Source organism: Globicephala melas, chromosome 2 (genome assembly GCF_963455315.2).
Source record: "Globicephala melas chromosome 2, mGloMel1.2, whole genome shotgun sequence".
Taxonomy (NCBI): domain Eukaryota; kingdom Metazoa; phylum Chordata; class Mammalia; order Artiodactyla; family Delphinidae; genus Globicephala; species Globicephala melas.
Genome location: NC_083315.2, coordinates 19,856,126 through 19,870,433, shown reverse-complemented (window position 1 = coordinate 19,870,433; position 14,308 = coordinate 19,856,126). Strand labels below are relative to the sequence as shown.

Below are 14,308 nucleotides of genomic sequence, written 5' to 3'. Positions count from 1 at the left end.
TCATTTTATTTCATCTTGTCTTTGATTATTTAGGGCAATTCTTCAAAACCATATAGTTTCCCTGAGAGGGTGTGGGTGAATTCCCCTTAATTTTCCTTCCCATTTGGTACCAATTTACCTTCTTAGAACAGCAGTTGAGAATAGTCTCCAGTACATGAAGCCTGAGGACATGGCGTGGGAGGACATAGCTCTGCTGGACAGAGGGTTTTTCTTGCTAAATTCCGGTGTCCCTTCTGAGATTCAATAGCTAAGCCCATACAAGGGTCCACTCCCTGGTCAGGGCTGTGTATCACTTCCGTGGGCTTCTCTTTCCTTGGCATGTCCTGGCCCTGGAAGTGGCAAGCCTGGCAGCCCCATCTGCCTCCACTGAATTCTGCAGGGGCTTCAGCCCTAGATTTTGCCTTTTTTTACCCAGGGTGCCACTCACACCCTGTCACCAAATTGGAGGAGCCCAGTAAAAATCTCAGGATTTTGTCAACTCACTTACTTTCCTCTGTACTGCTTCTTGATCAGGTTAGGAGACATGCCTCAAGTTTCTGTCCCAGCAGGATCTTCTGAGATTTCATTCCTTGCCCTCAATTTTTCAACCTCATTAGCTGCTCTTTCTTGTCTCTAAGACAAACTACACTTACATTTACTCCATCAGGAGAGTGAGATTCAGATAGTGCATCCTTCCAACATCTTCACTCCACAGTCATCAGCATCTGTACTTTTCAAAAAGTCTCCTCCAGATGCTTCTTTTTTTTAATTTTTAATTTTAGCTTTTTTTGGTCATGCCACACGGCTTGTGGGATCTTAGTTCCCTGACCAGGGATAGAACTCGGGCCCTTGGCAGTGAAAGCTCCAAGTCCCAACCACTGGACCACCAGGGAAGTCCCCACCTCCACATGCTTCCTGCAGTCAGCTGTGTTTGGAAAGAACCACGTTAAAACACACAGACTCGGCCAATGGGGAGCCATCAGGCTTCTCCTCTGGTGAATTCTTCACAGGTCATAAATTTACCTTCTGGTCTTTTTCTATAATGAAGAGACACATCTCTTCTCCTGCTCATTGAGAGCCCCGTGTCCCCCTTAGGATAGCCTGTGCCCTTAGGATGGAGTGAGATGACCCGACTGTCTGCCCTGCCTCTCACTTCCCTCCCAGATGTGTGACAGCGTGGAGGAGGGCGTGGACGGGGATACCGTGAACATGTGCATGGCTCACCCCTCCACGCCCGCCCAGTACTTTCACCTGCTACGGAGACAGATGGTCCGGAACTTCAGGAAGCCCCTCATCCTTGCTTCTCCGAAGATGTTGCTCAGACTCCCTGTAAGTAGAAAAAGCTGGTTATTAGTCTTTTTTCTCCTGTCATTTTTTTTCCCCTGCATTTTCGTCTCTTGTCTGTATCTGATTGTAGACGCAAATGACAGAAGCATCTCTTTGGTTTTAGTTGGCCATGCTGCTTTGTCTCTCCCTTTTTCTCTTTTTTTAACCTTTCAAGAATAACTAGAAATCTAAGTCGCTCTCAGTTTCATTGTCATGAAGGACAGACATAGCAATTATTATAACCCTGGCATCCCAGTCTGAGCAGAAATAATCTTTCAGGAAAAGTTTCAAAGTCCAAATGGTCTCAGCACTGCTATGTTGATAGTTGCAAGTTGGGAATTGAAAGTACTTCGATGAAAATGAGTGGTTTTAGTCATTGACTTTTATTTAGACTTTTTCTGTTAAATGATTTATCACCGGTAGCCTCCATTTCAAACATTGGAACAATATAGCTTATCACTACCTGGCTTTACAAGAGTATATTTTCTCTTGGTTTACCAGAACTAAGTGTTAAGCGCACATGTTTTTTTTAAATCACACAAATATGCTAGTTTTCAAGTGGCAGAGTTCAAGATAAGAAACACTGCTAAGCATATATTTATCCCACCTGCTATAATTTTTGTCAGTTTTGTATGAGAGTCTGAATTAGGATTAACATTCAAAAAACCTCTGCATTTATTTGGTTGCCACTGCTGAGGTGAGCTAAGTCGTTTAGGACTTGGCTGTTTGAGATGATCTTGTGCTTCTCACAAAGCTTATAGAATGTGTATTTGGAAGTGAGGGGTGTTGAGGGAAGCTGCCAGTGATTTGCCTTCACCGGTTGCCTTTTTTGGCGCTTCTAGCATTTGGAGGGGAGTAAGGTGACCCTTGTTCTCACAGTCGGTCAAGGGTACTTGAGTGATCCCAGAGTGAGCGCCCCCTTAAATTTTGCTCTCCAGGCCCCTCACCTGTCTCACCCCAGCCTCAGGGGTCAACAATGAGGAAATGCACTTCAAGTTCTTTCACCAATGGCTGAAAGTTCATTTGTTTGGTCTGCTTATTCTCTCTGTGAACAACCTTCTGAATTTTGAGATGGTTTCATGAGCATCATGGGACATTCAAGACAAACAAATTCAGTCCCTTTACACCATCTTTCTGATGGGGCTGCCTTGACACCGATATTTTGAAACAGCAATGTGAAAGGAGCCAAGTCAAAATGTAAAGTTACTATAATTTTGCTCTGGGTCTTAGTAGCGGCATGTGGGATCTAGTTCCCTGACCAGGGATCGAGCCCGCACCCCCGGCATTGGAAGGCAGAGTCTTAACCACTGGAACACCAGGGAAGTCCTGATCTGGGATTCTTGAACCCAACTTTCATTGTATCCCTAACATTGTCACCTGCTCTCTCAATCATAACTAAAAGGAGTGTAATGATATTAAATATAATGCATGTATATTATTAGGTATTGAGTGAACTATTAGAAGTTTTGTTGAGAATTTCTTTTGCTGTTTGAAACTGAAAATGAGTTCATTTTCTGGCCCTAATGCTCCACCCCTCTCCCCAAGTCTAATATACAACTTATTAAATAAGTGAAGCCTTCCTTGGGGAGCTTAAAAAATATCAACAGCTATCTTATAGACTTTCAAGTGAAGAACTACTCTTATTAAGTAGTCAAATATTTTCATTAAACATGTACGTCCTTTTGTTAATGGAAAGTCAGTACAACCAGTATTGAATTCTGATTTCTTCCTGAAAATTGGATTATTGGTACAAGTGATCTAGCAGAATATAATAGCCAGCCTTCTCTATCCATGGCCCACTCAGAGATGACTTGCCATGTAGCAAACATGACTCAGGGGTACAGGGAGTTTGTCTGTCAAGTGGTACCAAAATCCCACCCCAGTTTCCCACCTAACTCTGAACTCTGAACTCTGAACCTTTTGATTCCTGCTGTAGGAAGTGGGAACTGACAAAAGGCTCTGTTCAGAAGGGAGAAAGATTGCCTCTATCACACATTATTTACTAATATGCATAGCTGAATAGCTAATATTAATTTTTTAGGTTATATACAATATCCCAGCATCAGTATGGCTGCCCTCAATGGCCTAGTCTAAATGTCATATACCCATTTGAGACTAGACTATAGGGAAACTAACTAGATGATAGCAAAAGGGATCAAATCCCTCACCTTGGCTTCATCAGTTTTCTACTTTAAGTTCTTTGCAACAAGTGTTTTTTTGCCGCACCACGCAGCTTGTAGGATCTTTGTTCCCTGACCAGGGATTGAACCTGGGCCCTTGGCAGTGAAAGCACTGAGTCCTCACCACTGGACTGCCAGGGAATTCCCAAGTATTTCTTTAAATTGGGCTCAGTAATAACATTTCTTTTCATCGTGGAAATAGTCATATGTTGTTCCTACTTGTTCTGTTTCGTTTATAAATTATAGTCAAAATCCTAAAGACAGAAATAATTGCCCAACTCAGCTATTCCGGTTCACAATATAAATTCTATAAAAGGTTGTTTCTGATTCCAATTCCAAAAAGTTAAGGTGTAGTTTTTATTGATAATAAAGTTGAGTCATCACACTGCAATTTTTTTTTTTTTGGCTGCGTTGGGTCTTCGTTGTGGTGCACGGGCTTCTCATTGCGGTGGCTTCTCTTGTTGCGGAGCACAGGCTCTAGGCGCGTGGGCTCAGTAGTTGTGGCTCTTGGGCTCTAGAGCTCAGGCTCAGTAGTTGTGGTGCACAGGCTTAGTTGCTCCGCAGCATGTGGGATCTTCACGGACTAGGGCTTGAACCCGTGTCCCTTGCACTGGCAGGCAGATTCTCAACCACTGTGCCACCAGGGAAGTCCTCCACACTGAAATTTTGACTGTTAAAATTTATTGTGGCACCAAACAAAAGGCGATCTTATTTAACCTCAGAAAAATATTTTATTCTGAAGTAACAGAACAGATACTTTTGGGAAAGATATTTTGTTTAATAGTACATATGTTTACTTATAGCCCCAGGAGAGAATTTTGATACTAGATTTTGGGAAAGATCCCTGATAAATAAAAGCATCTTCAGGTCCTTGCCCTTGGTTGATAGATTTGTGGCTTTTTTCTCCCCCTCCCCTTCCTTAGGCAGCTGTGTCAACTCTTCAAGAAATGGCACCAGGAACAGCATTCAAACCAGTCATTGGTGATTCATCTGTGGATCCGAAAAAGTAATCTGACGTGGAGCTCTGTTTTCATACTCTGCAGTAGATTTGTAGTGAGTGGGAAAACTAGTTCACGTTAAGTGAACCAAGCGACCCAAATCTTCTCTATCCTTATATAAGTCCTTTAAGTTCATGGGGTAGGAGTTAGAATATGCACAAAAGAGTGAATTTTGGAGGCATATGTTGCTCAAGAAGGTTGGCCAGGGCACAGCATGAGTGAAGCCCACTACAACGCCCCTGCTGCTTCAGTGGTGAAGCATTGAAATCTCTGTGGTCTCCCCCTTTCTTCTGCTACAGTTCTTACTTTAAGATATTTCTCCCCCGCCTCGCTGTCCCTTTTCTACCCAACAGGGTTAAGAGTTTAGTGTTCTGCTGCGGCAAACATTTCTATGCCCTGCTGAAGCAAAGAGAATCTTTGGAGGCCAGGAAGCATGACTTTGCTATCATCCGAATGGAAGAACTCTGCCCTTTCCCACTGGATTCGCTGCAGGAAGAGATGAGCAAATACAAACATGTTAGAGGTAAAGGGTCCTTCTTATTAGACTTTTTTGGTTTTAAGTTACCTGAAACCGATTTGAACTATCTCAAATAAAAAGATGGTACGGGAGCAGTGAGAGTTATTAGAAAGTTGAATCTCATGGAATCTGGAGATATGAAAGTAATACAACTGAAGCCAATGTCTCTATGTCTTTTTTGGTGTCCCTTTGGGTGTCCCTTTCGTTCTCCCCCGCTTTCATATAAGACATCGAATTTCTTGAGTTTGGAGGGAATCAGTGCTATACAATCGTTTATGATACATCTGGTATAATTGTAAAAGATAAGCCTTTTCAACAGATGGGGCTGGAATGATTAGATATCTATGTGCACCTTATATAGAAATTAACTCAAAGTTGATCATAGACCTCAATGTAAAACTATAAAACTTCTAGAAGGAAGTGGATGAAAATCTTCCTGACCTTGGGTTAGGCAAGAAGTTCTTAGACATAACACCAAAAGCACGTTCCAGAAAAGAAAAAGTAGATTTTACCAAAATGAAAAACTTTTGCACTGCAAAGAATATAAAAAAGACAAGCCACAAACTGGGAGAAAATATTTGTAAAAACATATCTGACAAAGGACTCTCCAGAATGTTGAAAGAGCTCTGAAAACTCAACAGTGAGAAAACGTATAATCCAGTTTTTTAAAAGGTGCAAAAGAATTGAACAGTCATTTTACCAAAGAACCAGATGGCAAATACCCATATGAGAAGATCATCAACATGATTAGTGATAGGGAAATGCAAATTAAGCCAAAATGAGATATGGCTACATACCTATTAGAATGGCTAAAATGAAAACAAAACAAAGTCAAGGACTGATCAGGATGCAGAGCAACTGGGACCTTCATTCACTGCTGGTGGGAATGCAAACTCGTACAGCCACTCTGGAAAACAGTTTTGTCAGTTTCTCATGCAGTTACACACAGAGTTTCCTTACCACGCAGCAGTCCCACTCCTAGGTATTTACTCAAGAGAAAGGAAAAATCCATATGTGATTATTTATAGTGGCTGTATTCATAATTGCCCCAAGCTGGAAGCAACCAAAACATCCCTCAACTGGTAAATGAAGAAACAATCTCATTGTGCATCCCTACAGTATCATGCTCCTTAAGAGTAAAAGAGAGTGAACTATTGCTAGCGGCAAAATGACCAACAGATTTTGCTAATTCACAGAAGCCCAAACCAAAAGGCTGTATACTGTGTGATTCCACTTACCTGATGCTCTGGAAAAGGCAAAACTTCGGGGATAGAGGAAAGATCGGTGGTTGCCAGAGGTTGGGGGTGGGAGGAAGAGCTGAGCACAAAGGGTCAGGATGAGGGAATATTTGGGGTTTAGAGAATTGTTCTGTATCATGATTGTGGTGATGGATACATGACTATGCATTTCTCAAAAAAAAAAAAAGACAACACTGTGCCATATTGGAAAGGTAATAATATATTTACTTGAGGATATATGTGTATGTGTGTGTGTATGTATATATATGTAACTATGTGTGTATATGTGTCTATATACATATATAACATGTATAGTATGCGTATGTGTATGTATGTGCACACACATGCACATATAGTGTGTCTGTGTGTGTAGTATGTTGTATATATTTACTTGAGGTACTGAGATGAACTTTCTTCTTTCATAGATTTTATTTGGAGTCAGGAGGAGCCTCAGAACATGGGTCCTTGGTTTTTTGTTTCTCCAAGGTTTGAAAAGCAACTGGCCTGCAAGGTGATAGCTCTTTCTCCTTTGCAGTGTTTTGTGTGTGTCCCTTTTCTCCTGTTGGAGTGCCACCAAATAGGTTTATCCCCTATTATCAGTCCAAAGCTTCTAAAGATAAACTAAAATATAAAACCTAGTTTTAGGCTCCTTTTTCAGACTAAACTTCTGAGTGTTTAGCAAGATGTATATGTGTAGCTACTAGTATCATGTTAAAAAACAAAACAAAAACAATGATTATACTCGAAAAGGTAGAACACCTACCTGTCGTCTACCGTTCCCATTAGCCTACTCAGCATTCTTGTCCCAAAGGTCAGTATCCAAGCCCCGGGAGAGGAGAGCGATGAGCTCGCTTGTTTTACAGTAACACTTATTCCAGGCCCACCTGCAAAGCTGGTAGACATCGGAGGCCAAATTCTTTGTTATGTTTTAGGAAGAGGAAAACAAGGAGAAGAACAGTTGTGCTTCTGTTTATCTTTCTATTCTGCTTTGATTAAAACTCAGGTCACTTGATACCAGTTTAAGGCACTCAAATCATTTTCACCTGTAAATAGTTCTAATTTAGGAAACTCTACAGCTAAAACCAACTAACAGTTACCTAAGAATAGGACAGATTCCAGAATATGTCTCACCTTATCACGCCTGGAATTTAGTTTTCAGTTGTGACATAGATCTCCCTGCAATCTATTTTATGTAACACATTATTTTTCAAAAAGGTGATTTATAGTTAAACAACTTCAGAGAAATACATGCACATCCCTGGACGAGCTAAGCAGAGCTCTGGTCTAGTCCAAATGTCATTGTATTTCTTTTCTGCTCCAACGCTAGCTCCGTCTGGTGAGCCGACCCGCGTTGCCGGTACCTGCTGTAGGAATCGGCAGCGTTCATCTAGAGCAGCACGAAGAAGTCCTCGCCAAGACCTTCACCCAATGATGTCCTAAAAAGAAACACTACTTACTTGTAAGAAAACTGCCATAAAAAGAAAGGCTCGCCTCCTCCACTCTCTCCTCCTTCCATTAGGTGCCACAAAAAGAATGTATTCCTCGAAGATGTTGGGATTGATGAGGACAGAGGAGAGGTTAATCTGGAAGAATACATGGAACAGCCAAAGGAATTGTTCATCAAGACGTGAATCCTACAAGTCACTTTCGTCCTTAAAAGTACCATAGTGTTATATTCTGTTAGACCTGCGTGGGTTGTAGAGCTAGGTCCTTATCCGGATGTTTCCAGACTCGACTCTTTCTAATTAACTGGCTGTACCCAGGAAAAGTTCTTGAGTCTGAATTTATAGTTGCATAGGGATTACCTCAACATTACCTCCCTATTTTCTTGACGCATGTGACTTTCATGAATTTTCCCTTTTTTATTCAAAGTCCCTGACTACCTGTATTTTCAATTTATGTCATCTCTGGTACTGCTTTCCAGCCACTGTGAAAAATGTTTCACCAAATCATTTTCACCTGTAAATAGTTCTAATTTAGGAAACTCTACAGCTAAAACCAACTAACAGTTACCTAAGAATAGGGCAGATTCCAGAATATGTCTCACCTTATCATGCCTGGAATTTAGTTTTCAGTTGTGGCATAGATCTCCCTGCAATCTATTTTATGTAACACATTATGTAACACTATAGCAAAACTGTATTATTCCTGATTTGTGTTCTTCAAGATCACTATTTTACCCATTATCCTTAAATATAGGTCTTATTAAATATAAACCTCCGGGTGTATGATCCTTTAGCACAGTATTATCAAGCTGAGTTATAGTTACGATGAAATTGATTAGTGGTCTACTTTGCCGTAGTATCTTTTTTCTTTTTACTTAAATTGTTCTTGCCGCGATACCTTAATATTTTTAATTACCTCTGGGTGTCTGATATGGGGATTTCAGCCCCTGGTTGATCATCAGCCTTGCCTCTAAAAGTCCCTGCTGTCATATGATGTTAATTTGTGATACTTAAGGGTCACTTTAACTTTGATAGCAGGAACTTCCCAACATCAGGCACTTTCTGGATTTCTAGAGGTCACCAACCCACTCCCTTATTCTGAAATTACGCTTATAACTGGAAGTATAACTAAATATCAGCAAACTGTGTACACTTACCTGGCTTGGTGCTGCAGAGCACTGCCATGTACCATGCTTGTGCTGGGACACTGTTTTTCTCAGAAATGGGGGAAGTACCGGGGCCCTGTAACACCCTCTCCACTTTTACTGGCAACTTTTAATGTCTTTCAGAATCAATGTATAGGTTGTTCTGGCCACAGCAGTAGATTCGTGATTCATATCTTAAACGTGTACATTAGTGTACTGATTTACCGTTTCTGTAATATTCACATCCCTTTTATTCCTATACACGTGAATGCTTTCTTCCTTCGCCAAGCCTTATAAATCATGTAACTTAGTGCAAGCCTTATAAATCATGTAACTTAGTGTCATACATGTCAACCAGTAAAATTACAAAGGTCTGCTTAATGAGAATGGTTATCAATGTTGTATATTGAACTAGAAAAAAAATAAAAGCACAGTGCCTTTTTTTTTCAGATCTCGGTTTCTTGAGTTAAAACATTTCAAAAGTCTGAGCACAAAATGAGATGGAAAACCAGATTTTTTTTTTTAGTTGAGATCTCTCCAGATTTCTAACTTTACACCTCACGAGTCTGTTTCCTGTTACATCTCCAACCTGAGCCGTGAAATGTCTTCTGTATCTTAACCTTACTCTCAATCACCAGTGCAACGTGGATTAGCATTTTGAATTACCTTGCAGGAAGAGGCCATTTGAGGAATTCCAGATCAAATACTCACATAATAAAGAATGGGATAAATATATCAATAATAAAGTAAAATATTTTAAAAATTGATAATGTGGTATTAATATCCCATTAATGTAAATCTATGCTAGAAGCACAGAGTCTGAACCACTGGACCACCAGGGAAGTCCCCCAAATTTTCTTTTTTATAAGAACAATTTTGCTCAGTTTTCCTATATTTTCCATACACATACTATAAGCAAAAATATTCTAAAGCATAGCCGTTTTGGGGCTGACTGTATTACCTTTGAAGTTTTATTATTTTAAAAAATTCCTCGGCTGGCAATAGAAACAGTATCACTTTTGCAAAATTGAAGAAATATGGTTTTAGCAATTAAGGGTTACACAGGAAGGAAGTCACAGATTAAGAATCAAGACTTTTGGTCAAAGAAAGACAAATACCATATGATATCACTCATATGTGGAATTAAAATATGATACAAATGAACTTATTTACAAAACAGAGACAGACTCACACACCTGGAAAACAAATTTATGGTTACCAAAGGGGAAAGGGGGTGGGGGAGAGATAAATTAGGAGCTTGGGATTAATGGATATCACTACTATATATAAAATAAATAAACAACAAGGTCCTGCTCTATAGCACAGGGAACTGTATTCAATATCCTATAATAAACCATAATGGAAACAAATCTGAAAAAGAATATATATATGTATGTATATATATATATACATATATATATGTATGTATATATATGAATATATATATTCATTCATATATATATGTGAAGAATATATATATGTATGTATATATATACATATATATGTATGTATATATATGAATATATATATTCATTCATATATATATATGAAGAATATATATATGTATGTATATATATATACATATATATGTATGTATATATGATATTGAATCACTTTGCTGTACACCTGAAACACTGTAAATCAACTATACTTAGATTTAAAGAAAGAAGGAAAGAAAGAAAGAATCAAGACTTGGGTCTTGAGGTTCCTCAAGTCTTACCTAATTTCTCTTAGATGTACTTGGATATTTGGTTTACATTTTTAAGCTTCTCAGAGGATTCAGGCTAAAACTATTAAATTTTGGAGAAATTTGGACAAAATGTTTAAATCCTCAATATTTGTAACACTATTACACAAGTAGACAATTCCTAAATTATTCTATGGAAGTAGTAATTCACTGTCATGTTTGTGTTTAAATCTGATAAAGCACAATCTAAAGCAGGCTGCTACTTCCCCATGGCTAGCTGCAAAATCAGTTAATTTTAGCAAACTGTTAATAAAAGTACACTACTTTAGTGTTGTTTCCCTGTGTCTTCTCTGACTCACGTGAAGAACCAGCTATAATGGAACAAAGATATGATCCTGTAAGAGTAGAATGGTATTTCCTCAATAAATAGTTTATTGAACATGTGTTGCATATATGGCATTGTTCTGGACATTAGAAACACATGAAATTTAGAGATAAAATGGGTTGCCCACTGCCCCAATGGACTAATAATCTGAGAAGACAAAATACTTTACATGCAGAGAGAGATTCTTGCTGAATGTGCTTAAAACAAGGGGGAAGGTCATGATAGAGTGATATTCCTGATAGATGTAGATTAGGTGGTGTCTTGACGTTATGCAAGGAAAAGTCCTGAGTGGCAAGTAGTAGCAGAAAGACTGAAGAATCTTGGAAAGGGAATTCACAAAAGTTATCTAGGGTATATTCCCAGCTTGTTCCCAGGCTTTTCCGTGAACCAGCGAGCTGTCCCAGAAACAGGTAGTAAAGAGAGAACTTTTCGGGTAAGGGGCCTGAGGTGACCTCTAAAAATGGTTTGCTATTCACTTAACCCAGAAAACCCCACAAAATCATGCAAGTCAAGAGGTTCAAATCTTCATGTTCACTTTAAGAACACTCATGAAACCGCCCAGGCCATTAAGGTATGCATATCCGAAAAGCCACCAAGTATCTGAAGGATGTCACTTTAACGAAGCAATGTGTGCCATTCCGTTGTTACAGTGGCGGAGTTGGTAGGTGTGTCCAGGCCAAAGAGCGGGGCTGGACCCAGGGTCGGTGGCCCAAAAAGAGTGCTGAATTTTTACTGCACGTGCTCAAAAATGCAGAGAGTAATGCTGAACTTAAGGGCTTAGATGTAGAGTCTCTGGTCATTGAGCAAATCCAGGCGAACAAAGCCCCAACGATGTGGTGCAGGACTTACAGAGCTCATGGCTGGATCAACCATACATGAGCTCTCCCTGCCACACTGAGATGATCCTTACTGAAAAAGAACAGATTGTTCCTAAACCAGAAGAGGAGGTTGCCCAGAAGAAAAATATCCCAGAAGAAACTGAAGAAACAAAAACTTATGGCCCGGGAATAAATGCCGCAAAAAATAAATGCAAGTAAATGTTAAAAAAAAAAAAAGAGAGAGAGAGGTACAGGCCACTCTTCTCCTTCTGTCAATTAGATTTTCAATTTAGCTCATCTTTATTGAAAGGATTCACGAAATTAGTTCACAATCTAGTGTCAAAACTGTATTTAAGTCAAACACTTGTGGGTAACTGAAAATGATACAAAAATTAAATAAGACCCTCCCTGCTATCCAGAAGTTTATGGTGTACTAGGGGAGATTAGGCAAGTATGAAAATGACTAAACAAAGTAGAATGAGAGAAGAATGAAGTCACAGGATGTGCAGTGATGATTATGGCAGATTGCATTTTCCAAAAGGCCAGAGTCGTATTTTGTGTCCCACAAGCTCTTCCAGAATCTTACCACATCCTCACCTGGAGGCGGAGTCTATTTCCCTTCCCTCTTGAAGTTGAGCAAGACTTTGTGGCTGCCTCTATAAATGCAATGCACTGAAAGTGATGCTGGGTCACTTCCAAGGACATGCCTTGGTACCCAGCTGCCATGTTGTGGGGAAGCCCAGGCCACATGGAGAAGCCACGTGGAGATGTTGGAGCTGACAGCTTCTGCTGAGGTCTTAGCTGACAGCCAGCATCAAATGCCAGACTTGTGAGAGCGCCTTCTGATAATTCAAGTCCCCAGCCTTGGACCTGTTGCAGATGACCCCAAGTGGAGCAGAGACTCATGCAAGCCCAGCCTAAATTGCCATATATATATGCCATATATATATATATATGTATGTGCATGTATGTATATGTACATAACTTTGTTTAAAGACAAACACAGCTGGACACTAAAGTGCTAAGGACAGATTTTATTCAGTAATATACTATGTGTTGCATTAGGGAAAAGAATCCAGTGTGAATTAAACCCAACTTTGATTTGGACAAAAGTGACTGGCCTTTTAAGAGGAGAGTGAGAGAATAGGAAGAGGGCAGTGAGTGGAGGCTCAGTAGAGTCAGGAAAGTGAAAAATTAAGTGAAAAAAGCTGGAAGATTTGGTCCATGTGAAACCCATCCAGGTTTGTTAACTGGTGCTAATGGAAGTTAAGCTTCTATCCTTCCACAGAGGTTGGGAGCCAGAGATCCTGCCTTCAAGTGTTGGCTGGAAGAAACGGTAAATTCTTTTGGCAGCCTTGAGCTTTCCCAGGCAGATATTTTAAGGGGGCTACGGACAGCCTAGGGTGGAACTGTGTGGTGCTTGTTCCACCTCTTTATAGGTCAAGGTAAGGCCTAGTGGAGAAAGGGCTCAGAGGAGCCTAGCTAGAGTGTGGTCAAGGGGAGGCTGTGTGTGTGTGTACTTTGCTTCTTTTTTAGACATACATCTAAGCATTAGAACAGATCATTGGATTTGGTGATTATAAGTCATTAAGTGTCCTTTGAAATAGCTTGTTTCAGCAGTTGTTAGAGCAGAAGTTACATTGCAGGGGTTTAAAATTTGAGTAAAGAAAATAAATTTGAGGGCCTTCCATGTGTCAATCTCTTCGTTCATTTAGTTTTCACACTTGTAGGCTGTGGCTATCACTATCCTTATTTTACTGATGTAGCTCAGAAAAAATTAATTGCCCAAAGCCATTAAGAAGTAGGAGGGACTAAAATGTACGGCCTAATACATTAGGAATTAGGAATCTAACGTACGGCCATTAGATTCCTAACACTGCATGCGTTCCCTTACACTACGCCGTCCAAGAGGAGACAAAAGAGATTAGTCCAGAGGGACAAAATCCTGATGTATTTCGGAGAAGCTAAAGGAGCGTGAGTGGTAGACAGTGGAGGGAATTCTCCAGCGGTCCAGTGGTTAGGACTCCTCGCTTTCACTGTGGGTTCAATCCCTGGTGGGGGAACTAAGATGCTGCAAGCTGCTCCGCGAAGCCAAAAAAAAAAAAAAAGTACTAGATAGCGGAGAGTTCAGAAGCTATTAACTATAGACAAAGAGTCACAAATTTCTGAAAACTTCCTAGTGGTTCCAATAACATGGAAGCAAAATAAAAAGGTTTGGGTCACGCCGGCTCTGGGGGCGTCTCAGCCCCAGTCCTGGGTATCGAACCCCGGCCCGCGCTCCTGGGGCGGCCTCTCTGGCTGGGTGCTGACCTGCCCCGCGGGGCGCTCGGGAGCCGCGGTCGAGGAGACGGCCCTTGCTGGACACTGAGCTCGGAGAGATACTCAGAACGGAAAAGCCCTGGCGGCCCTGGCCTCACAGAGGCTCCCAGCTCCCGGAACCCACTGGAGGACGCCCACGGGAGAGCCGGCGGTGGCCATGGCAACGCGGCGGACGTCAGCTGCGCCGGCGGCCAACGGCCAGGCTGTTGTCGGGGGGCGGGGCCTGCCAGGGCCTGGCTGGGTGGGCGCGCGGGTCACGTGGACCGGGGCG

The 14,308-nt window shown here is 40.9% G+C and overlaps 1 protein-coding gene across 2 annotated transcripts in view; it reads left to right on the top strand.

Annotated features, from left to right (window-relative positions):
- The window catches only part of DHTKD1 (dehydrogenase E1 and transketolase domain containing 1), a 51,732-nt gene extending 43,365 nt beyond the window's left edge, over nucleotides 1–8,367 (top strand). Inside the window, exons 13-17 of one of the 2 annotated variants that reach the window (XM_030836949.2) lie at nucleotides 1,144–1,308; nucleotides 4,409–4,491; nucleotides 4,837–5,006; nucleotides 6,664–6,749; nucleotides 7,566–8,367. In XM_030836949.2, the coding sequence (XP_030692809.1) occupies nucleotides 1,144–1,308; nucleotides 4,409–4,491; nucleotides 4,837–5,006; nucleotides 6,664–6,749; nucleotides 7,566–7,670 (609 nt within the window). In that variant the 3' untranslated portion in view covers nucleotides 7,671–8,367. Of the gene's footprint in view, nucleotides 1–1,143; nucleotides 1,309–4,408; nucleotides 4,539–4,836; nucleotides 5,007–6,663; nucleotides 6,750–7,565 lie in introns of those variants that run through there. The other variant, XM_030836951.2, reaches the window with a different exon arrangement.
- The last annotated feature ends 5,941 nt before the right edge of the window (nucleotides 8,368–14,308 follow it).